General features: G+C 37.1%; 3 protein-coding genes across 8 annotated transcripts in view; 1 reads left to right on the top strand and 2 right to left on the bottom strand.

Moving 5' to 3' along the window:
- LOC139941649 (E3 SUMO-protein ligase PIAS2-like) overlaps positions 1-1,236 on the bottom strand; it is a 35,684-nt gene extending 34,448 nt beyond the window's left edge. For both annotated transcript variants that reach the window (XM_071938238.1, XM_071938239.1), the window contains exon 1: positions 1,157-1,236. In XM_071938238.1, coding sequence (XP_071794339.1) covers positions 1,157-1,180 — 24 coding nt within the window. In that variant the 5' untranslated portion in view covers positions 1,181-1,236. The remainder of the gene's footprint in view (positions 1-1,156) is intronic.
- A 220-nt stretch (positions 1,237-1,456) lies between these two features.
- LOC139941540 (katanin p60 ATPase-containing subunit A-like 2) lies at positions 1,457-14,818 on the top strand. Of its 4 annotated transcripts, XM_071938086.1 has the most exons (14): positions 1,457-1,569; positions 2,955-3,122; positions 3,773-3,842; positions 4,407-4,437; positions 4,947-5,130; positions 5,471-5,680; positions 6,361-6,537; positions 7,137-7,319; positions 7,956-8,050; positions 8,457-8,564; positions 9,089-9,254; positions 9,494-9,596; positions 10,474-10,500; positions 11,133-14,818. In XM_071938086.1, the coding sequence occupies exons 1-14, from the start codon at positions 1,516-1,518 to the stop codon at positions 11,267-11,269; spliced, it is 1,713 nt and encodes a 570-aa protein (XP_071794187.1). In that variant the 5' UTR covers positions 1,457-1,515; the 3' UTR covers positions 11,270-14,818. The 4 variants fall into 4 exon arrangements, with proteins under 4 accessions (XP_071794187.1, XP_071794189.1, XP_071794191.1 ...); XM_071938088.1 differs by lacking the exon at positions 10,474-10,500; XM_071938090.1 differs by lacking the exon at positions 11,133-14,818 and having other exon boundaries at positions 9,776-10,499.
- Positions 12,597-24,484, bottom strand: LOC139941541 (cation channel sperm-associated protein 2-like). Of its 2 annotated transcripts, none has more exons than XM_071938091.1 (14): positions 24,327-24,484; positions 23,318-23,530; positions 22,687-22,863; positions 22,032-22,100; positions 21,735-21,907; positions 20,918-21,079; positions 20,232-20,356; positions 19,494-19,666; positions 18,982-19,114; positions 18,047-18,145; positions 17,114-17,164; positions 16,055-16,146; positions 15,538-15,690; positions 12,597-15,103 (listed from the first exon to the last, which is right to left on the bottom strand). In XM_071938091.1, the coding sequence occupies exons 2-14, from the start codon at positions 23,472-23,474 to the stop codon at positions 15,072-15,074; spliced, it is 1,596 nt and encodes a 531-aa protein (XP_071794192.1). In that variant the 5' UTR covers positions 23,475-23,530; positions 24,327-24,484; the 3' UTR covers positions 12,597-15,071. The 2 variants fall into 2 exon arrangements, with proteins under 2 accessions (XP_071794192.1, XP_071794193.1); XM_071938092.1 differs by having other exon boundaries at positions 12,599-15,103; positions 23,318-23,527.
- Positions 24,485-25,356: the final 872 nt, after the last annotated feature.

Raw genomic sequence — 25,356 nt, 5'->3', positions numbered from 1 at the left:
TAGTCAAGAAAGGTTAGTGTCTCCATTTGTTGAAATGTAAAAAAAAATTTAAAGACTTTGTTATTACATAATTATAGCTGAAAATACACAATACATGAATCATCGTAAAAGAGACTAATCCCCAAAATGACTTCTTCGGGAAACAACAATTGACAATCACTGAAATGAAAATAGGCCAAAATTATTTTCTAGGTATAATAAAAAATGCTCCGCTTGCAGTTGCTGAATTGAAATTTACAGATCATTCATTCTGGTTAGCGTGCAGGCCTTGAAACAAACAATGAATTTTGCGTTATCAAATGCTGTGATTATAAACATTTAGCATTTTTTTATACATTAATATAAATATATTAACAAATCCACAAAAAGGTCAGTCAGAGTTGAATGGACAGAATAGTAACCGCTACGAAATGCAAGAAAAACTGAGTAGCTAGGCCAAGTAAAACAAAGTGTTAAGTTTTGGGTTACCCGACCGACCATAATCTTTTTATTCGGCTTAAGATGAAGAAGAAAAATTCATTATTAGCACACAGGTAAACAGAAATAATGGAAAAGTTTCCGTATGGCGCCACCACTTTTTCATTCGCTATGAAATAATATAGTAGTATCTAATTCTAATTTACCTTAATGAGATATCCCTTTTTGTAAAAATTAGTGAAAAGTGGTGGCGCCATACGGAAAGTTATCCGAAATAATTTTTGAAATGTTTCCCAGGCCTGCCACTGCCAGTGCCAAAATTTTTCATTTGTTATGAAAAAATAGTTTCTAATTCTAATTTACTAAACTAATTTCAAAATACTACTTTACTTTACCTTTTTCGTAAAAAAAATAGTGAAAAAGAGGTGGCAGAATTATAGAATACGGAAAGTTTTCCTTTCACTACACCCATTCATTGATGATTTTGAGCATGGAGGATTGACCATGTTGAGCATGTTGTGAATGCAATTAACTGCGTACACTATCTATCCTATGCAGTATGCACTATGCAGTGTGTGTGTGTTTAGAAAATTGACGTTCTCACAACAGAAATCAGAAGACACATTCTTCGAGTCTGCTCTAAAAATTAAACAGATAATTTCTTGACAAAAATAAACCAGTAATAAATAATATGACTGATACCACACACAGTTTAACATTTTAAAGTAAGTTTTATCACCTTTAAATCATCAAATTCCGCCATATCGGGGCGCTGTCGACGACATTTGTGTAGATTGAAGGTCCATTCACGATTTTTTCCTTCCGATGGGGAACCAACTGCGCTTGCGCAAGTGTTACCTCTCTCAATTAATTTGCAAATTTATATATTATTTTTAATACATTTTATTTTAAAAAATAATTATTTTCTTTACAGACACTTAGAAATATTGCTTAAATGATTTTTAATTATTTTAATTGTTTGATTATTAAACTGTACGACAAGCAAGTCTTCTGCTTGACGCACGAGCCGAAAAGGTCATGATAGTCAAAAGTCCAGGCAACGGGGACGCATATTTCACGATTTTGTGAATTTTAACCATGGAATCACTGAGTTATGGTGCCATTAAAACGGCAAACCAGGCAAGAGAAGCGGTAAGCATTTACTCTCTTTGTTTTAATAGTGTATGGATTCCGAGTGTATTATTGTACCTGCCTCACCAAATGTTTGTTTTTTAAATTGTTGAAGTTTTTAAAAATTGTAAGTAAACAAACCGTCTGGCTCGTCTGTCATTTTTTGTACACAGCCAAATTAATCATGATTTATGTGTGACGATCCAACTAAAACATTCAAAAATGGGTAGGCGGCAAGTCATGAAGGCTTGATATTAATGTGTTATTAATATTATTAGTGAAGGAACTTTGTTCAAAAATTTACCCACGGTCAGCGCATAAAACTAGAAGTAGAACTGGAGCGAGCGCATGTCATGTAGTAGCTGTCTGTTCTGTAGGCTGTACTCAATTTTTTACTCAAATAAAATAGAAAAACAAACTTACAACGACACCTTCGATCTGTATTGTGTATGATCTCACGATCTGTGCAAACTCCATCTGGTAGATATTCAGCACAGGGCGCTGATGCGAAGCAAGACAGCAAGCTTTTTAGTGAAGAGCCCCCCTGGTCAGTTCGAGCAGGCTGCTGGAACTTAATTGAAATGCAATTATAGATTTTCTATGACCGGTGATTGCTACTCCTCTAGTCTAGAACTATAGAAAGAGGCAGAGAGTTTTGTTCTGCTCTCTGTTCAGGGTGATGATAGTGGAAAGAACCTAGGTAGTAGGTTCTAGGTGGGCAAGGTGGGAGTAGGTTACTTCTAGAAACTATAAGGCTCCCCCGTGAGCCTTTAGGGGTCTAATATTTTGGGCCTCCTTAACGCTATACGTTTTTAAAATCGGCGTTGATAGATGAAAGTTTTACGACCGTTAGCCACCAATAACTGAAATTTCCTTTGTACTACACAACCAAAACTTATACCACACACTCAATATACATTGCATTGCCTTTTCGATGAGTGAAACTAAAAGACATCTTCAAAAAAATGCAATTTTCTGCTCAGTACTCACTGTTGTTTTTCTGCCGCCTTGCCCGTTTTTTTTTACTTCTCTTTTTTGACTTCTCTTTATACTTTTGTTTGGTCACCAAGCGCTGATCCGCGGGTACCTGCCTAATTCTCAATTCAGAGAAAACATCTCTATCACGATCAACTTCATTGGGCAACTCGAAATAGACGTGTCCCCTACCTACATGTACCATTGTCTCGGTGTAGTGGTAGATCATGTGATCAAAATGTGGTCACGTGTCAGGTTTGGGGCTGATGCATTATGGTATTGGATGTATAGGATTCAGGAACTACAAAATGTTTGACGAGACCCAATTACATGTATAACTGAGGAACCATTCTTTCAATTTGTTTAAACTGAACTTGCCCCATTCAATTGGCGTAAAAATGAAGTGAACATATTATTTTTATTTATATCAGGATGAACAGAGGGTAGAGCAGCGCAAGAAAAATCTGCTTGTATTAATTCTACATCATCTCGTTCAAGAAGGCTACACTGAGGCTGCTAAGTCATTGGAACATGAAAGTAGTCTCAGTTTCAGCCGCTTTGAAGTGTGTGACAATGTGGACTTAGACACAATACTTATGGTATGTATGATTGGTTGTCAAGACCGCTGAGATACTCAGCAAAAGTCACTTAATTTTTCCCCAAAATGTGTGATATTTTACTTTTTGGAAAAAAAAAACAGATGGAATGCTACTGTACTTGTAGATCTAGAATAACTCAGCATTCGATCTGTGGTTTTTTTTTGTGTGTTTTTTTGAGAACAAGGCTGATAGAAAACTTCAAAAAACTACGGCAAGCCTAAGCCTTGGTGCTTATGCCAATTGATACAAAGTGGATTGGCCCTATTTATGGGGCTAGCATCTTACCTGCGGCTTCACACAAAGCACTGTGAAAGCAAACTCATACAAGTATACAACTTTCTATTCTTAAAAGACACTCTGAAGATTGCCTTTTGGGCCAAAAATCTAGAGTGGTTTTGTCCACACTGGAAGAATAATCTGTTTGGTTACACAATCTGAGAAATAATTCTGAAAGTTTCTAAGATTGAAAAGTTTTAAAGTATTTCTCTCTAAAACCACAATTCCTTTGAAGGGATTGTTTCTCAAATTGTTATACATTGTCAACATTTCCAGTGCTTCTTACCAAGTAAGTTTTTTTGGGGGCATTAACATTTTTTAATTACCCTTCCTGTTAAAACATTTTACATGTGTGTATTTTTTCTCTCCAAAAGGAATATGAATCCTACTATTTTGTCAAGTTTCAAAAGTACCCAAAGGTCACCAAGAAAATATACACAGACGGTAAGGATATATATATACATGTATCTAATGCTTCTTTGAATTTAGTTGCAAGACCATGGGCAGACCATGCGCCACAAATAACAGTTAAGGATAGATATATGGCTGTCAGGTTTTCTGTAGTGGTATCTTTCTTTACCTTCCACCTCTAGGACTCTGGTTCAAATCCCACTATGTGAATTGGGGTCTTAGTCCCTGACTGCGTGGGTTTTCTCTGGAAAAAATACTCCTTCCTTGTCTTCTCTCCATGGGATTCTTGGCAATAATGCGTAGTGAATAAGTTTACTTTTTTTTAAGTCATTGCCTGCACATCAAAAATTAATAAATAATATAAAATGAAAATCACATCATACTTTTAGAACTATCTTATAACAATAATAATAAAAATAATAACAGTAATACTAACAATAATAATAATAACTAAAAGCAATTCTTATACAGCGCATTTCATAATAACCGTCTCAATGCGCTTTACATTATTGTTAAATAAGTTTGTTTGTTTCAAAAACCAATATATGTCAGTGCTCAATGTAATAATAAACATTGTTTTTTTAACCCCTCTTCTAGGTACCATTCCTCCCAAAGGCCCTAAAAAGTTGTAAGTAATCCACATACAAATATTTGTTATTTGAAGGAATGTTTTTAGGTTTTAGGTTTAAGAAAACAAACATTTCATGTAAATTCAATGAATATTTAAGTCTGAGGAACAAATCTGTGTCAGTCTGTTAATCATGAATTTTTAAGTGTTATTTTTTTCCTGCAAATTTTTGAGTTTTTTTGTTAGCTCAGTTGGTAGAGGGAAATCTGACCCCCGTAGTGGACATTAGTATGGGCTGAAGGAAAATGATTCAAGAGAGGGCGCTAACAGAAGTAGTTTGTACACAGTTCGCCATATGAGGCGACAAAATCTCCTGCCACACCTGCACGTTAATCGTAGGTCGTTGATTCAAATCTCTCTTTAGTAAATGTTACCCTTTCGGTTTTCCTTGTCTAACTTACTTACCTAGATGCTTAGGACTGGGTGTCCCTTGGTCTCCTTGGAAAACCGTCCCCATTCAGGTCTTTTTATATTCCTTGTCATTATTTTTAAAAATTCTTTTCCTCTAGTACAAAAAATGGCAGCACACCAACATTACCACGCATCCCACATCCCCAAGCACCAGATCCGAACACTGGACCTGCTTCAGCCCCATCACACCTCGGCAGACGTAGACCTAACTCAAGCACGGCGACGTCCAACAGAAAACCCAGTATAGACAGAAAACCAACACGGGAGAATCTCAGTAGGCAGGTCAGTGTGGTGTCAAGGGCTGGATAGCTAAATCAATTTTATTGGTAGGCGATACAAAAAATGAAAATTGATATCTACCAAGGGCGAGCGGATCAAAAGAATTATTCATGTTTAATTATTGCCCATCATTGCAGCAGTGCAAGCTTCAGACATGATGCCAGGTTTCCAAACTGTTCATGTTATGGGTCCATGCAATAAGTTTAACGGCATTTTGACTGTTTTTTTGTTCTCTATGACATTTGATAATCCTTATCAATAGTTTTGGCGGAGATCAATGCACAGTGGATAATATTCTGACCGTACATATATACTTGATTCTCTATTTGTGTTCTTTTTGCAGTCGTCACAAGTGAATGGATTGGCAGATCCTCTGTCGGATCTCTCAGTTTCTGGATCTACAGCAGTTGTAAATAAGTCTAGTGAGGGTAACTTCAATGACTCTGGAAAGATTCCACACAAGAAAGGCCCTATCATTGATATGAGAGCAATGTTAAATAACGCCATCAAAGGAGCCACACAACAATACATGGGAGACGGTGGTGATCCATCGGTAAGTGTTTGGCAGAATGACAGGCCCTGAATTTCGTTCTTGAAAGGGCACAGGTATTTTCCTATGGTAAATGGGACCCTCTATTGGCACATCAGCCTTTGCCATTTATGTTGTGTATGCTAGCCTTAAAACAAAAGTGGCATTTCCCTGAGGAGGTATAAAGGCCAGGGTGCAATACTGGAAGCACTTGAGGCTTTATCAAATTCTTGCTCTCTCATCTCCGGTATCCATGTTACTCCTACATGTAGGTGCAGTGAAGTAATATATGATGACTAAGCCTGGGCAACTAGTGTTGAAGTCGCGACTATTGATTGATAGGTCGAGTCATGGCTACTGTTTTTCAACTACTCGGTTAATCATGTCGCAATGACTACTACAAAAATAGTCACGACTTCCTGCTTGGTGAACCAATCGGTCGCTCATGACTATTCACAACAGCATAATTTACTTACAAAACACAATCAGTCATCAGTGACACAATCCCTTAATTCTTTCAGCGTGAATTTTACTATATCGCGCCTGCGGCAAACAATATGCCGCAAGGCATCTTGGGAAATAAACATCAGTCGTGACTAGTGTCAAAAGCGCGACTGTTTGAGGCCCGTCTAGGCGAGTAGTAAATTTCACTAGTTGCCCAGGCTTAATGATAACAACAGTTTTCTGTCCATTCTCTCATTCAGGATCGGTTACTGAAACCCCTCGGTGGTTATTCTGGGTATACGCTGGAATGGCGTGAGCTAGCTCAGAGTATCAGTAAAGATATCTACTTACATAATCCCAACGTGAGATGGGATGACATCATCGGATTGGATAACGCCAAGAGATTAGTCAAAGAATCTGTGGTCTATCCTATCAAGGTAAAAACCAAGTACCAAACTGCCAAGACTGAACATCAGATTGAGTCACTTTACTGTTGTATTTGGTTACTTTTTGAATGTAGTCCTTGAACTGTTGCAGTTAGTACTTTACTGTTGTATTTAGTCACTTAACTGTTTTATTGAGTCACTTTTCTGTTGTATTTAGTCACTTCACTGCTGTATTGAGTCACTTTACAAATATGCATGTCGGTCTTCTGAATTGATGAGAAAAACTGTAATACAAGAAAACTTCCACACATTATCCAAACCATGCAGAAACTTTTTATTTCACACAGTGGTAAAATGTTCAGCATTGTTGCTCCCTGGATCCTAAGATTCATCTAGAAATAACATTGGGACCTATATCTCACCCTGATTCGTTTCAGAACCGCCACTTTTTTGTAAAGAAGTCGCTGTTTCAGAATAGACCATAACTAGTCTCTCACACATTTTTGGGACCACATTGAAGGAAACACACTCGCACACTTTAACGGGTCCCAACATTTGAATGCCCGCGAGACTTGCACAGACTCAATATCCTCCATAAACAAGTTTATCCTTAAACTTAATTTCTTGCTTTGTTTCCTTTCTGCTCTCAGTATCCACAGCTTTTCACAGGGATCCTTTCCCCATGGAAAGGTCTCTTACTGTATGGTCCACCGGGAACTGGTAAGACGTTATTAGCCAAAGCAGTAGCAACTGAGTGTAACACGACGTTCTTTAATATCTCTGCTTCGAGTATCGTCAGTAAATGGAGAGGAGACTCAGAGAAGCTAGTCAGGGTAAGAGGGTAGTTGGGCTAAGAGCAGCCGAGGGAATAAGAGCACCGGACTGAGCTTAGGGCCCGATTTCATAGCGCTGCTTAAGCACAAAATATTGCTAAGCAATTTGCTGCTTAGCAGAAATGAGTAGGATACCAGTCACAAACTGTACTTGTGACACTTGGCTGGTATTCTTACAAGGTAAGCGTAATTTTGTTATGCTTAGCTACTTTTTGTGCTTTAAAAGCAGCTCTATGAAATTGGGCCCTGGTGTTTCTGATTAGTAGATTGTGGGTTCGAGTCCCAGTTGTGACACTTGCCATTATTGCTGCTGCCTTCAGATAGGACGTAAAGCCTTTGGTCCTGTGTCATGTGTAATGTTTTTAAAATACCCCAAGGGGCTTGCCTGGTTTGTTTTATAGCTGCACATTGCGCCACAGCACATCGTTAACGATTATGGTGCTATGTACAGGAATATAGAAATAGAGAATGTTAAAGCGCCTTGAACACCGCTGAGACCACACCCGATCTTTTCAAAACCAACACTCACACATAGGAGATTTAATACATGGTTCTACTCGCAAGTTTAGTATGTTAGTTCTTCAAAAAAAAATTTCTTTGAAGTTCAACAAATATTTGAATTTGTCTCCTGTGAAGGTATTATTTGAGTTGGCAAGATTCCATGCGCCGTCAACGATATTTTTGGATGAGTTGGAGTCGGTTATGGGCCAAAGAGGAGCAACGCCAGGAGGGTAAGTGCCGAAGCTTACCTTAATCAAAATCATCATTTAAAAAAAAGCCAAATTTGTAAAGTGCTTGTGCACTCTGATAAAATGACAACGAGGGGTGTATTTAAGAAAGAATTTAAGAAGACGAACAGAGGACAAACATGACACATGTTTTTTGGTTGTTTTTGTTAGAGGACAAACATGACACAGTTTCTCAAGACATATGCTTCCACAAGACCACAGGGCTTGTACCCAAGAATTTCCTGGACAGGAAATTTTTCTACAAGACTGAGGTCACACGAGAAGAGAAAAACAGGGTTAAAATTTCATTAAAAAAAAAACAATTGGGCTATCTTGGCTTCAAAGTAGGGGAAAAACAGTTAGTGGATTGCAGTAATCGATACCATTATTCTTTTTGATTTATGAATAGGGAGCATGAGGGAAGCAGACGCATGAAGACAGAACTTCTGGTACAGATGGATGGCCTCTCGAAATCAGACGACCTAGTCTTCTTACTAGCCGCTTCTAACCTTCCATGGTATGTACATGTAGACAAGTAAGATTGTTATAACTCAGTAAAAAATTGTGAAATTTATTGGTCGAGAACCAATCATGTGATGTGATACAAAAACTTGTGTTACATGACCAACGTAGCGCACTACACAAATGCACAGCATGGAGGGTAACATGAGTTTTCTTAACTGGGTTACATTACCTTGATCGTACCCACCGTTGGTCGATTTCCAGCGCTTAGTACGAAACATTAGCGCGTCCGAGGAAACAGTGACGAATCGTATTTTATATGAACCACTGTTCATCTGCCTACTCTGTTGTAATAATGTTTTAAGATGAACAGAACTTCAAGAAGAGGATTAATAACGTTACCATGGTATAACAAAACAATTGTTGCACGCTGTGGCAGAGTCAATGGGTTTTGTACACCCTCTGGTGTACAAAACACCATGGATCCTGTCACAGTCTTCAAGTTTTTTTAATATTGGACGTATTTGTCTTTCTCTTCTCATCTTAACAGAAATTAACAATGTTGTTTTATTTTGACAGGGAATTAGACCACGCCATGCTTCGTAGATTAGAGAAGAGGATCTTAGTGGACTTGCCGGTCGAGGAAGCCAGGAAGAAGATGATTGCATTTCACTTACCAGAGGTCATTAATCCTGACTGTGCCTTGGAGATTAAGACGGATATAGATTATGAGTATTTAGCCGGGGTAAGTCACTCAAATCACTAAGAGTTCTTCAAATGTTCCTTATATATTCGACCTGCCCCTCAAACCCCCTGCAAAACCCAATAAGGAGACAGTCGTACTTGCTCCAAGGATCGCTTACCGCCAACAAAAATCGAAAGGCTTACACCAACATGACGCGCTACTACGCCTCGACCGACTCGCATATTGTAATCTAAAGAATTAAAACATTTTTCTGAATAATCCCTTTATTGTCTTAACAGGTAACAGATGGGTACTCTGGATCTGACCTTAGACTGGTTTGCAAGGAGGCTGCTATGAGACCGGTCCGCAAGATCTTTGATATATTAGAATCCAGTACAGTAGGTAGGTTAATAACCTTCACTAACAAGATAAAGACAATGACCTCCAGCTTTATGTTCATAATAAAACAAGACATTGTTGCAGCCAAAATAAGTATGATTTATAACACGACATGATGCTACTCTTTCCTTTGTCGAGAGTACCTGTTTGAAGAAAGTGTAAACTGACTTTGGAATATCAAGGGGCACCACGGCAATGACCAGGGGAACAGCGGCAAAGATGGGCCACAGGGGGCATCAAGGCAACTACATGTACCAGGGGAATAGAGGCAAGGGGGATCAAGGCAAGGGGGCACCAAGGCAATGACCAGGGGAATCAAGGCAAGGGGGCACCAAGGCAATGACCAGGGGAATCAAGGCAAGGGGGCACCATGGCAATGACCAAGGGAATCAAGGCAAGGGGCACCAAGGCAACGACCAGGGGAATAGAGGCTAGGAAAGGAGGCAGGGGCACCAAGGCAATGACCAGGGCCCAATTTCATGGCTCTGCTTACCGTAAGCACAGAATCGACGCTTACGGAAACAGGGAATTCTGTGCTTACGTCCAGCATATTTCACGGGTTAGCGGCGAATTTGGGCTTCTGCGCGAGCGTACTTCACATTACTAGGTATTCTACGCTTACAAGGTTAGGGCAGAAATTTGGCGCTTGCACGTAAGCGGGGAATCAAGATCGTATGCGCAGAATTCGGCTGTAAGCAGAGCCATGAAATTGGGCCCTGGGGGTGGAGGCAAGGGGGCATCAAGACAATAAGGCATTGAGGCAAGGGGGCACCAAGGCAATGACCAGGGCATTGAGGCTGTGGTATTAAGGAAATGACCAAGGGAATCAGTATGAATTCATGAACTGATTACTGTTTTTTGTTTTTGTTGGTACATTTAGACAAGGATGATAATTTATATTGGAAAAGTGAGTAACATGTTTTTGTCAAATTCCAACGTATGGTTCTGGAACTTTTTCAAGATCTACTAATTTTGTAACAGATTTATTAATCAATTACATTTGCAGTGTAGACATGGACTGAATCAAATTCATTGGTGTGCACCATATACTCGTGTGATCAGATTGATACCAAAGTGACAGGCATATAGTTTGTGGTTTACAAGGAATTGCACAAAATGTTTCACTTTGTTTTTAAACTAACCCCATAATTTAAACTTAATGTTGATTATTTGGATTGGGATTGAATAATTTTGATCAAACCTAATATAGACAATTATCCATCTGTGTCACAAATTATTAATATTCTTTGTCGTCTTAGTGGTCAATTCAGTTTGAAATGAGAACCGGTGTATATATAATATTTGTGGTCCCTTTCTTTTGAACTTTTGTTTGTTTGTATCATGAGCAAGCGATTATTAAGTGATGTTTGAAGCTTTGCATGGTGTGGATAGTATGAATAAACTATACATAAAAAGTAAACTTGCGGGTAAAACCCTGTACTAAATCTTCTGAAGGAGTATACTCTGTTCGTCTGAGCTGAGCAGAGTATACTTTTTGAAATATTTGAAATACATGTAACTTTTAATTCCATTCAACAGAGGAGAAAATTCCAGACTTTGGTATCGATGCGATCACAACAGATGACGTCATAGCGGCCTTAGCTCACACCAAGCCCTCGGCAAAGCTACTCAAAGATAAATATCTTAGATGGCAGAAGGAGTACGAGTCTGTGTAAAGTGAGGACTTTGGGGTTTTGTCGAGTTTAAGTTGTGTGGAAGTAGAAGTTCATCTACATTGAGGGAGTTGGTTTTGTTTTTTACCCTTAAACCGATGTGTGTAAGCACTGTGTACTCAGTACTTTCCCGAGTTCCGCGAAAACAAATCCTAGGCATGTAACTTGGTTTGGATTCGAACCCACGACCTTTGAGATTCTAGAGCAGTTTATAGGGTATGGAAGGAATTTAGGGTTGATCAGATGATGCAGTCATAAAAATGGTTTACAAGTGAAATAAAAGTTTTTGTGCAGACGAAATGTAACAATGTTATCAAAAAATAATAATAATTAATAATTAGAAACTTATATTGCGCTTTTTCCACAAAAATGTTCAACCGCAAGTATTATAAACATTAGATAAAAAGTACTGGAAAATGACATACAGGGGAAACACATTTCATGGATACTATCAAATTTGAGTGAATATTCACAGTGTACTGTGTCATATGTTTTAATATGTCAAATGGTTGCACTCTAATGAAGGCCAAAAAAATGGCGACTGTGAGAAAAGATGTTAGTTTTGCATGGGGGCTAAAGAATATGTGTTTTTACCCTTGCATCAATGTGTAATAAAGGCACACTATTGGTAATTACTCAAAATAAGTGTTAGCGTAAAACTTACTTGTAACAATCAATGGAGAGCTGCTGATAGTATAAAACATTGTGAGAAACGGCTCCCTCTGAAGTATTTTAGTTTTTGAGAAAGAAGTTATTTTCCACTAAAATATTTTTATTTGATTTCGCGACCTCAGAATTAGATTTTCGGGATCCGAAATCAAGCATCTGAAAGCACACAACTTTAGGTGACAAGGGTGTTTTTTCTTCCACTATTATCTCGCAACTCCGATGAACAATTGAATTCAAATTTTCACAAGTTGGTAATTATGTGCATATGTTGAGATACACCAAGTGAGAAGATTGGTCTTTGACAATTACCAAAGGTGTCCAGTGTCTTTATACTGAATACTTTCACAAGTTCTGTGAAAAAAACCTAGATTATTGCTTTATAGTTTTGTAGTGCCTTTTGAGACTTATATCTCCACAAGAATGTGTACCAGTGCAAAAACTACTTTGTTTTGTTTTTAATAGTCTTTACGCAACGCAATTTGTGTTTGTAATTACCAAAGTTTTATCTTGCTGTAACTTCCCCAAATGTACACATAAAATTAACAGCACTGAATTACAAAGTTTTTGCACTGATGCTATGAAATTAAAGTTTTTTTTCGTTTGTGGTAACACTATGTGTATATCAACTTGCTGGGTAGATTATAATAATAATATAATAAGACTTGTAATGCGCACGTATCCACCCTGCTGGGTGTTCAAGGCGCAGGCTGGGTGTTTTAGGCGCATATATACATATACAAAAGATTGTATTCTTTTGAAACCTTGTCTTGCTATATATTTGACTACCAAAGAGTAGAGTTTTTCTGGAATTCAGGAGAATTCTCTACTACCCGTGAGTAGATTTTGGGGAATTTGGAAATCTTCTCATTTCTAAAATGAAATGAAGTTTGTTATCTATTCAGCCAATTGTTGGTGGCTTTGGTTTATAACTCACCTGTGTGCAATGTCTTTCATTAAATGTCTACTTGATCTATTTTTGTATAGACAAACTGTAGATAATATGTACATTGATTTTTCTTGTAATGTATGTACAGACTATATTTGCTTGATAAAATATTCATGTAAATAGTGAACCTATTGTATAGAATTGTATCATACACAAAACTTAAAAGGCTTTTTGTGATGAAATTATTGTTTTTTATCTTGCTCATTCCCATTAACCTACCCAAATCGGTCAAACTCCAATGGCATATTTTTGTTGGATTCTTTTTTGGAGAAAAACTGCTTAGCCAAATTGGCGATATTTGGGATTGAGCAAGACATATCACCATGGAGCAAGTTCAGTGAGCGACTAGACTGTAACGTAGCTCTGGAATTGACCATATCAACCATGTCCCAGTGCATGGTTTGATAGAGTCAATCTCCCTGTACTCTATGGTTTCTGGTTAGTCTAGTCAAGTCTAGTCGCTCACCCAAACTTGCTCATCGATAGAATTAAATAATTTGGGAATTCTTGAACATTGTGAGAGGATATGATCCTATTGTATGAAATAATTTTGGGGTTAAAACTGCAACACTAAGTGGAATGACAAGATTAAAAAAGATATGCGCATTTCCTTTAAATTTGCAACTTTCGATTGGTTGGATTTCAGTGACTAATTATGTACTAATTTGGTCATTTTTGGGGCCTTCAAGAAAGAGAATCTGCAAGGGTTTAAACTTCAGGTCACTAACTATTTTATTTGATTTTAAACTAATGAACAGTACTCTTAATTAGGGCTTGAATTTGGGCGGAAAAATCCACAAGACCACAGGGCTTGTTGCTCAAAATGTTTATTCGACCAGAATTGTTCTAACAAAGTGCAAGAACAGATTAACATGCATACTGTTTTTATTTGAAATAGCACTAAATTTTGGTTCATACTTCCTGTGAATGCAATAATGTTGATGTCACAGCTCCGTTCTCGGTGTAAATATTTCGCAGGAGTTGAACACGGCTCAACTCTTCCAAATTAGTTGTTGCAAGTTTGTGACGTCAAAATTGTTATCGTATGCGCATTCGCAGGAAGTATGAACTGGACTTATTAAGACATCTATAAGAGAAAATTTATCTTGATTGTCTTTACGGGCGTACATACTTCAGATTCAATGGAAGTGAAATGTGTTAATCAGACAACACTTAGTCAGTCAACATTTTAACATCACTTGTTTTTGTTTGAAATATTACAGTGTGGTTTTAATATTCAATTGAAAAACACAAGACCTACATACTTGTCCAGTCACGAGTTTCAAGCCCGACACCAAAATCACTGGCCTTAAGCCTGTGGTCCAGTGTAAAATTTGAGCCCTGTTAAAAGCAGTGGCCACTATTGGTAATTACTCAAAATAATTATTAGCATAAAACCTTGACAATTACCAACAGTGTCCAGTGTCTTTAATGCATGTGTTTTGTATTGTGGTGTGAGTACACATAAATGCTAAATCCTAAAGTGGTTTTAATTGTATGCGCAATTGCTTCATGGAAATAAATAAAGAGATTTTTACTTTTTGAAACGACTAACTTAATTTTAAGTTTTTTTTGTGATTCTTTTTTTAATACTCCAGTCCTGCTTGACGTGTTTACCAAAATGTGAGGGCAACTCTTATTTATGAAACAATAATTTAAACGTTTTCTTTCTTTCAGTGCCAAGGTCGTACATGTACGATTTATTTTATTTATTCTGAAAGTGCCATTAATGTAGATGTATTACCTATTCTATGTACTCAAAGTTTCATCAATTGTACATGTACATTGTAGGGCCCATATAATACATGTTACTAAGAGAACTTTATCACTCAAGAAATACTATTAACTTTGGGATGTATTCATTTTCCTTGGTGAAAAAGATTATTTCATATACAATTAAAAAAAAAAAAACTAAAACATTTAAGGTTCAAACCACATATATACAAAATACAGGCACTGAAATAGTTAAACGAAAAACTTTACAAAATAAGAGAGACTTATTGTTATTTGTCTAAACTTTTCACGTCATTTTAATGAACCAGCAAAACTGAAAACTTTAAAGAAGTCAATATAAAAGAATTCCTTAAACCAATCTATTCATTAAATAGACAATATTTACACTTTATAAAACTCCGGTAATCGTACGTCGCTTCCCCATTCTGAATGGTTTGTCACAGTCACATCCACCAGCTAGGAGTCAAATATCTGCAACAACGCATGATCTGTAAACAGGAAAAAATGGTTCAATGAAGTTCATCAGATAAACAAAATGAAACACTTTATTATTATCTAAAGTATGCCACACCAGTCTGGAATAGTCTCTTCAAGAAAGATGCACACGCCTTGAGAAAAACACACAGAGGAGATGTACAAAAAAATGATAATACCTGGCCTTAAAGGGAAGGTATACGTTTGGGAACCACTTTTTGGCTATAATACAAACCTTTGTTGGCCAGTTGGCTTTCGTGTGGCCAAGGATCACACCAAGTTTACCATACAACCTGGGATGAATATTTTTAATATTAAATATGAAGTAAAAAACCACAAGGGAAAGTGACTGGTTAATTTTTTTTAATAGTTTGGACAAAGAAAAAATTGGCTGGAGCTGGACTTGAACCAACGACCTCCGGATTAACGAGAGTGAGTTTGTACTTACAAGAGAGATCCATAAGATCTTGTCTTTCTTGAAGATTCTCTTGGAGAGATTCCATCAACTGGAAGTATCTGAAGAGAGTGTCTCTGGGCCATAGAGTCTCTGATGGTGTCTTCAACAAGAGCTGCATGTTATCATGTACAAGCTTCTCCCAATCTGATGAAGAGTTAAAACAAGCTCAAGAACCTGGGCTCATTTTTCATAGAGCTGCTTAAGCACAAAATGTTGCTTAAGCAAAAAAATCCTTGCTTAGTAAAATCAGATTACCGGCCAAGACTCCACTCAATTGTTATGCTAAGTAAACAACAGCTAAATACCAGTCACAAGCAATGTATATGGCATGAAACTTTTGCCAGTAACATGTTAAAAATAAGCGAGCTATTTTCACACGCGCACGGCACATTGGATTGGGCAATGAACAACGTCTTTTTAACCTCTAGGCGAGGGCGCATTACTGAAAAATTTCGCCATACGCATGAGGTCTATTGTGTCAATGAATAGATTGGAATTAATTACTTACTGTCTGAAGATTGTTCATCTTCCACTTGAATGTAACTTATCTGTCTTGTGAGTTCTTCGACAGTATCTTGGGATAGTTTTCCTTCAGAGGCACTGACAGATATTTTGAAATATAAAATGTTTAGTAACTACAGACATAGTCTGATACTCAGTTAAGTTGATAGATATTTATTTTGCATCAGGGATAAAGAAAATAACTTGTTTTTACCCTTGCACCAGTGTGTATTAGGAGGCTCGTCCACCAAGATAATGTTTGATAACTTTGACTGTAATTTTGTTTTCGTATTTACAAACATTTAATCAATAACTTGATGATCATTCCTTTTTTTAGCAACCTAAACACCCCAAACAATTTAAAGAGCTACAACATATTAAGAAAACAAACTCTTGAAAACCTACCCGCAAATTCCTCTTTTAAGGTTTGCTTTATTTTATATTATCCAAAATGTTCTGTGATCTTTTTCAAATACACACCACTGTGTTCTAAACTGAACCAAAGTCACAAGCTAAAATTACCAACTTCCTGCACATTCTTCTGAAAGCAATTTTAAAAACACCTTCTTTTGTTCTTTACACCCCTTTGGAATGCAATTGATAACCGATCAGACAAATTGTGCCTGCTCTACAACTGTAACGCAGGCAAATATAAGAATCATTTATTGAGTGTCATGTTCTTAATAGAAACCTACAACCAGGTACTTCAAAGTTTATTTCTTTCTGACCTTAGGTAGTGGACACTATTGATAATTTCTCAAAATAATTGTTAGCATAAAACCTTACTTGGTAACGAGTAATGAGGAGAGGTGGATACTATACAAAATTGTGAGAAACGGCTCCCTCTGAAGTGCCATAGTTCTCAGATTTAGAATTTGAGTTCTTGAAATCAAGCATCTGAAAGCACACGACTTCATGTAACAAGGGTGGGTTTTTTAGCTCAAATTTTCACAGGTTTGTTATTTAATGCATATATTGAGATACACCAAGTGAGGAGACTGGTCTTTGACAATTACCAATAGTGTCCAGTGTCTTTAATAATTAGTAATTTGAATCTTGTTCTCACCTTGTCCATGCTTCTTTGGGTTGTCCTTTCTCTTTTGGTGCATCTGTCATACTAGGTAAAGAAAATTTTGAGTATTAAATAAATCAGCATTTTCTAGTTATTCCAAACTAAAAACAAACTTACAAGAAGATGGATATGGGAGAAACATCAGGAACCAGCTTTGAAAATTCATTCCAGATGCTTTCATTTTACTCTTTTCAATTTTTTCTTTAATTGTTTCCACTTTTTTCCCCAAAAGAAATGCCAGTTATAGTTCCTCCATTTAACCTAAATGTTAAAGACAGTGGACACTATTGGTAATTACTCAAAATAATTATTAGCATAAAACCTTTCTTGGTAACGAGTAATGGGAGAGGTTGATGGTATAAAACATTGCGAGAAACGGCTCCCTCTGAAGTGACTTAGTTTTCGAGAAAGAAGTAATTTTCCACGAATTTGATTTCAAGACCTCAAGTTTAGAATTTGAGGTCTCAAAATCAAGCATCTGAAAGCACACATTTTCGTGTGACAATGGTGTTTTTTCTTTCATTATTATCTCGCAACTTCGACGACCGATTGAGCTCAAATTTTCACAGGTTGGTTATTTTATGAATATGTTGAGATACACCAAGTGAGAAGACTGGTCTTTGACAATTACCAATAGTGTCCACTGTCTTTAAAAGATATGATCAGTTTCTTGTTAAGTTTCTCAATGAAGAAATTTCAGTTTTAGATGTGGGACTGATAAACCCAATCCACATGGTGCCCCTGGTAGGATTCAATGCGGGGTCCTAGAGGTGGAAGGCGAGGCAAGACACCACTACACCAACCTGACTCCCTTTTTGAGGACTCATTCAACTTGAGGCACCATTGTCAAACAAAATTATTTCAAAAAGTTGAAATTCTGTTGTGTATTGTACATAAGTATTGGATTGGTCAGGAAGTTGTGTAAACCTGTTTTCTGTTGAAGCCGCTGCAGATTTGGAGATATTTTCTTCTTCGCTTTGGTTTGCTTCCGAGAGTAACTGCTGATTGGCTGTGATTGTCATTCGTCTATAAACAAGGACAAACAGGCATGGGACGATGTAACTATTGGTTAATCATTGGCATAAAAAACTTAATTGGTAATGAGCAGTGGAGAGCTGTTGATAGTATAAAACATTGTGAGAAACGGCTCCCTCTGAAGTAAACATGTTTTTATAAGAAAAAGGTAATTTCTCAGTCAAATATGAAAAGACTTCAGGCCTGAAGCCTTTTTAAGGCATCTTAAAGCACTATAATTTGTGTAACAAAAGGATGTTTTTTTCTTTCATTATCCTCTTGCAGTTTTGATGACCAGTTGAGTCAAATTTTCACAGGTTTGTTGTTTTATGCATGCTGGCGGGATGTCACCAGGTGAGAATACTGGTCTTTGACAATTAACAAGGGTGAACAGTGCCTTTAAAAGAACGTTACAGAATTGGTAAGAAACAAAAATCGTGAAGATCACACATTTACATAAAACTTACAAGGTCTAATGATGATGATAGTAGAAAACATCCCTTGAAATATTTCTGTCCGAAATGTCATATTTGATGAGAAATAAACAACGTAACTTCGCGTTTGGAGTTTGTCGCTCAGTGAATGTTTATTCATTTTTATTTTGGCATCGATGCAATGCAAAATTTGTAATGGGTTTTTCACTATTCTCTCGTGACCCAGATGGCCGATCGATCTCAAACTTCTCCAGGTTTGTCAATTTATGTAAATGGTGGATTACATAAAGTGCTTACACTGCCAGCAACTGTTTTGTTAGCAAAAACCAATTCTTTAATGTTCCTTTAAGCTTCTGATCTTGCCAATGGTTAAACAATGATGGTTATTTTAAATCCTGTTTATATTCAGCTGACCTTGCTTTAAGCTTCTGGTCCTGTTTAATTAGCTCCTCGTTAAACTTCTCAGCATTGCGGGCAATCTCTCTTGTCTCTGCATGACCTTTGACCTCATTAAAGAGGTCATTACGAATTGACTGGAAATTATTCACTTGGGAGAAAATAGAATAATAATAAGTTTGTTATAAACCTTGCTAAAAAGTGGAGGACTACTATTGGTTAGGGGTAATTCAGGATAGTCAATGTTCACAATTTATTTTTAATTGCTTCATTCAAAGGCCTCAAGTTAATGTAACAGCCGCAGCAATAGTTACTTACAATTATACAAAATCAATAATTTTATGTTGAGAAATAAATTAGCCATCAATTTTTTTCAAATACAGCATGTAAATTCAAACCATCTCTAGATTGATCTTCAATCCAGAAAAGTTTTTCTCTCAAATAGATTAATATTGATTATTCCAAATGGTAATTAGCTCGGGGTAGGTTCAGATCAACCATTAGTTTGAATTTGCATTAATCATTCTTACCCATGATTCCAACAAAGATATTGCGAAATATGAAGGAGCCAATACAGATCCACAACATGATGTAGAACGTAGTGAAGAATCGGTCGGTAACCTTCCACATATCCATCAGTACCTTATACCATTGATCCAATGTGAAGAGCTGGAACAATGTGATCAGTGCGTTGGTGATAGTACTGCAGGGAACCAGGGAGTATCAGAGTACACAAATCTTTAAACATTAAGTTTTACAAAACTAGGGATTATAGTACAATCAGCCAAACTTACAGATTAAACTTTAACAAGAGAGGGTATGTTTTGCAAGGTGCTGTGTATGCCTGCCAATCAAATCAGGGCCAATATAACATTCCTTTAATCTTTCTCAGCTCCCGTTGGGAGTATACAACCTGGACAACTTTAGCGCTCCAAAGGATTTTTACATACACAATATCAACCTCTACCCTCTCAGGTACCCATTTATACCCCTGTGTGAAGAGAAGCAATAAAGTATCTTGCTCAAGGAAACTAGTGTCACGATCAGGATTCAAACCCAAACTTTCATAGGGCTGCTTAAGCAAAAAATTTGCTTAAGCACGAAAAAACCTCGCTTATTTTACACATGTTACTGGCCCAAATTTTATGCCATATATATTGCTTGTGACTGGTGTTTAGCTGTTGTTTACTTAGCATAACAATTGAGTGGAGTCTTGGCCGGTAATCTGATTTTACTAAGCAAGGATTTTTTTCTGTCTTGTCTTGTACCTGAAGCTGTCTTTATAGAGTAAGTCTTGTCGGTCCGACCTCGTGTAGTTATCGAAGAAGATGACTCCAGCGATGGCGAAGATGTAAGCAAAAAGAAGTAGAAGTAACATGATGAAGGTCATGGCCTGAATGGATATGAAATAGAACGAATGAGTAAAATCATTTATACACAAATTCATCTCATATAAATTCATCTAAAGGCCTTGGACACTATTGGTAGCTTCTTCAAATAACTGTTAGCATAAAAACTTACTTGTTAATGAGCAATAGGTGCTGTTGATAGTACAAACATTGTGAAAAACAACTTCCTCTGAAGTAGTTTTTGAGAAGGAGGTAATTTCTAACTCAAATATTAAAAGACTTCAGGCCTAAAGCCTTTTTTATTAGGCATCTGAAAGTGCACCAATTTGTGCAAAAAGGGTATACTTTCTTTTATTATTTTCTTGCAACTTTGCTCTATTTGTGGCTTTTAAGAAATGGCTAACAGAGTTTCATGGAGATAAGGGCCCAATTTCATAAAGCTTGTAAGCATAAAAACTTGCTAAGCACAGAAATATTTTGCTTAACAGAAACTGGTTACCAGCCAAATTTAATGGCCAAAGTTAATAGCCAAGAAATTTTTCAAAGAAATTTGCTAAGCCGAATTTTCTGCTTAACAGCTTTATGAAATTGTGCCCTATTATGACCTTGAAGGCTTTGGTGATGGCTAAAGCAATGAGTCGAGCTTGCTGGAAGCGAGAAACCATCTTGAGGGAGCGTAAGATACGAAAGACGCGTAGATTACTGACGATGACGCGCAACTCCTTCAAATCCCCAGCAGTAAATGCAATGATCTCTGGAACGAATGACTTTAGGGAAAGAAAAAAAAAACAATACTAAGTTTACATTAGCTTTCTGCTTACTGCTTCTGCTTATGGTCAACATTCTCTGCTAACGAGGTTAGCAACAAATTCTGCACTAGCTGTGTAAGCAAATAAAATGTACACATGAAAACCCTTGCTAAACCTGTGAAATACTGAATTGTTAAGTTCAGATTTCTCTGCAATCATAAATCCTACTTTTGCCGAGCCGTGAAATTGGGTTCAGACTTTAGAATTTGAAATTGACCCAACAAGGAGATTCTTTGCAATTATTAATTCAAAATGAAATTCAAAGTTGTAAAAAAAAATTGTAGACTTTTTACTAGACAATGTATGCCATGCTAGTGTTAAGGGCAAGCCCAGAGTCTCTATGGGCGCTTTCGATTAGCTTCCCTGGGTCGACCCCCGTGTGCTCATCCGGGTGGCATATTTAATTTTTTCCAGGATGAACGTGTGCAGATATTTACCAACGTTCCACCTGGGGAAAAAATATGCAACATCACGTGACCCTTCTGGTGATGACATCAGTGTACCTCGTGCCAGCCCCAAGTGACCCGATATTTTATATCCTGAAGCTAGCGCCTTGCTCTCTAAAATTATTTGCAAAATGTACCACTGGTTACATCAGCTACATTGTACTCACCGCAACTGTCACAATAAAGTCAAAGATATTCCAGCCGTTCTTCCAGAAGGAGATAAAGTCGTCCATCCATTTGAGAATGATTTCAATCATGAAGATGAACAGGGAGCAGTAGTCAAAGATAACTAGGGCTTGATTCAAACCATACAGGCTTGGGTCGTTGTTACCGGATACCTCTGAACAAAGGAATGGATTTGAAAAGTTCAAAGGCAACTAAAATAAAGCCCAATTCACTTGTGACTTCAAAATTGTTAAATCATAATGAATGAATGACTCATTACTGGTAAATGAACAAAGTACCTGATTGGATTCCAAGAGCGATGGAGTTTGCTAAAATCAAGACCAGCATAAAATTCTGGAAGAGAGAGCCTTCCTGTTGTTAAGGTAATTCTTAAGTGAAGTTTATGCATTTTCTATGTAGTTATTAATGAGACTTAAACAGCAAGCTTTCTTGTTTTATCTATCAGACTAACATAGCTATAGATCTTTTATTACTTGCTACTTGAAAAAGGGTTTGGTACTTATTGTCTGAGACAAAACGCAAACATCCACACACTTACATTAAACTTACAAGGATCAAAGATAATGATGGTAGGAAGCTTAAACTATTACCTGCTAAGCTGCAGTTTTTGAGAAATGAGTTAAACAATGTCACAAAAAAAAAAAAAATTGTCTCTGTTGACAACTATTTTAGCGTGTACAACAGATTCACGTGGCTCTCCTGAAAACATTGCTCTGTGATGGTCACTTTTTTCCCTCAAAATCTTGACAACTAAACATAGCTGAAATGTCTACAGGTAAATTACAACTTCATTCACAGTGAGTATAGGACTCATGTTATCGCTTAAAAACTTGTTATATACAAAAGGTACCAAAACCCTTTAAGCTCACAGCTGAGATGGCATGAGGGAAGATGGAAAAGGAAGGGGGTATAGCAACCTTTTAAAAAGGATACTCTTCAGCACAAAATTTGCCCATATATTCAGGGCCGGATTTCTGGAGTTCTTGTTGCGGACACGATTCTTTCGACGATCAGTCTTGCTGACCTCTGCTTTATCTTTGCTTGAGTACACCTGAAACTTGACGAGCCCTCCTGGATTGTCTAGCATCATCTTGTGAAGCTTCACTTTATCTGCAACAGAATAAGTAAAATTTCATATTTCTTAAAGGCACTGGACTAATTTGGTAATTGTCTCAGACCACTATTTTCACTTGGTGTATCCTAACACGCATAAAATAACAAATCTGGGAAAATTTTGACTCAATGTATCATCAAAGTTGCAAGAGAACAATACAAGGTAAAAACACACTTGTTGCACAAATTTGCGAGTTTCAGATTTATGAAAAAGGCTTCAGACCTAAAGTCTTTTAATATTTGAGTGAGAACTTACCCCTTTCTTAAAAACCACGTTACCTCAGAGGGAGCCATTTCTCACATTGTTTTATACATGCAATATCGGCACTGTATTTTTATTTTTTATTTTAAAGTTTTATTGCTAACAATTATTTTGAGTGAATCCCAATAAGTGTCCAGTGCCTTTTAAAGATGAACATTTGTATTTGTATTGTATTATTTAATCGTTTACCGTATAACTCCTGTGTGTAGTATTTCGGCACATCTGACTGCCCATGCTCATCAAGACTGTCCAACAGATGAAAGTCCTCTATAAGTTTGGAACGGAAGATCTCGGCTTGGGGAGTAAGCTCGTCAAAAAGTCTCTTAGTGATGGCGTTCTCATCCATGATGAAGAATTAATGCCACTTTTCCTCTCACGTGAATTGCTTTTTAACTATCACTGCTGAATAAATTAAAGACAACTTCATTAAACTTATCACAGATAATCCATGGCCGTTTTCTTCAAATATAACCACTTCTTACATTACTTTTTAGTGCAACTTTGAGTTGAAATTGAAAACCTGCTGAAAAGTGTTTGTGTCACATCACATGGACCCCTTTGCTTTAATACAGATAGGCCGGAAGTGGTAATTAATTATGATGCATTTTGGGACAGTTTGAGAGTAAGCTATGCACGTATCTGGCGTCATGAATGTCCCATCCTATCCCATGGTTCACTATAATAACTGTAGCTAGTTCCTATTTGAAATGGGGTCTGTGTAGTTTTAAATGATATTGATAGTGTAATGTTAAGCTATGCAGTTGCAAAGTATCACATGTAGACAAGAGTTCATTTAGTATCTTCATTTCTTGCTCATTCTTTCTACTTTCTAGCTATTCAGTTCAACCCAATTCGCTTTATTTCCAATCCATACATTGCAATTGGATTTGGATTAAATGCAAACAATAATTTATTAGCTATGTGTAGTATGTGAATAGTTTGTACACGAAATGTAAGTAAGTCAGTGGAGGGGCCCATATAAATTTAAAAAGCAGAGCTTGTCCGGACACCCTAAAAAACAAAGCACAAGAAAAAGGTTCGTGATTAAGGCTCAAAAATCAAAATGACAATGACAAGTGTTGCACGTAAAACTAGCCACAAACTAACGAAATAAATCAGCCTTTTTGGGCAATCTCCACGTCTGAACTGAACTCTGATTTTGAAACAAATCTGGTTGCAATTTGGGTCTCCTACTTACGAATATTTTGCCTTTTTGCTCTGCTCCGCCGATGACGAACGTCACACAAACGACGCCGAAGATCGCACATCTTCTTCTAACGCCCTAAATTAAAATAAAGAACGCGTACTCCTAAAAGTTTTCCTTCCTTCGATCTTCCTTTTTCGAGCAAAACGCCCTTAAAACTACGGCGCTCTGAAAACAATGATAAAAGAGCGCCCTCATCGGCATGAAACTTACAGCCAATCACGGGTTCTCCCTTTTTACGCCCCCCCCCCCCCGAAAAAAAAGTAGAGGCATAAAGGTACCGTGGCATCGTGCTTAACTTAACAACCTCTTATTCTCCGCAATATTATTTGCAATATAAAGCACATTAATTTAAGTTTGTTTGATCATGCTCTGATTCTTCTGTAGGCCTACTACTATACTGGGTGGTTGTCGTGCAAACAATTTTGTTTAATCCCTTCTATTCAGGGAGATGCAGTTGTTGTAAGTACCATTTTGTTTGTGTTAAAAATGTAATCAACATCTTAGAACTAATAAAGCGCTTTCTCAGAAGTGCAAAGACTTAGGGGAGAAATATTTATTACCCCCCCCCCCAAAAAAAAAAAAAAAAAAAAATAGAAAAAAAAGAAGAAGTCCATTTCACATTGCTAAAGGGTGGGTGTTCTGGGGTGGATTTCACAAAGGTAGTCCTAACTGTGGACTAGTCCTAGGCAATGCTAAGAAATAGGACAAGTCCTAAGTTAGGATGAGTTACTGGTCCTAACTTAGGACTGGTCCTATATCTTAGCATTGCCTAGGACTAGTCCTCAGTTAGGACTACCTTTGTGAAATCCACCCCAGGTTTCAAGATGTTTTAAGGAGCAGAAAACTATTTGAACTGAAGCACTAAAATCTCCCTGTCAAAAAAGTAGATTTTTTTTTACCCTCTTCTGGTGTGTTTTTTAGCGGACTTGGCAAAGTGTATGGTTTTCAATTCAACACGTTCCATCCACCCCATCCCAATGCCACCTAATGTGTTTTACGAACTAAAACACAATATCCCGTA

The sequence above is a fragment of the Asterias amurensis genome, chromosome 9 (assembly GCF_032118995.1).
Source record: "Asterias amurensis chromosome 9, ASM3211899v1".
Lineage (NCBI taxonomy): Eukaryota > Metazoa > Echinodermata > Asteroidea > Forcipulatida > Asteriidae > Asterias > Asterias amurensis.
This window is presented reverse-complemented; position numbering and strand designations above follow the sequence as displayed.

Bases quoted from the DNA above. Each gene is read 5' to 3' on its own strand.
- LOC139941540 (XM_071938086.1), top strand. From the start codon at position 1,516: ATGGAATCACTGAGTTATGGTGCCATTAAAACGGCAAACCAGGCAAGA. The intron at 5,681-6,360 runs GTAAGTGTTTGG...TCTCTCATTCAG, and splicing joins GAGACGGTGGTGATCCATCG to GATCGGTTACTGAAACCCCT. The intron at 9,255-9,493 runs GTAAGTCACTCA...TTGTCTTAACAG, and splicing joins ATTATGAGTATTTAGCCGGG to GTAACAGATGGGTACTCTGG.
- LOC139941541 (XM_071938091.1), bottom strand. From the start codon at position 23,474: ATGGATGAGAACGCCATCACTAAGAGACTTTTTGACGAGCTTACTCCC. The intron at 18,146-18,981 runs GTCAGCTGAATA...CCTTGTTTATAG, and splicing joins GACCAGAAGCTTAAAGCAAG to ACGAATGACAATCACAGCCA. The intron at 15,104-15,537 runs GTAAGTACAAAC...TCCTGTTTACAG, and splicing joins AGATCTTATGGATCTCTCTT to ATCATGCGTTGTTGCAGATA.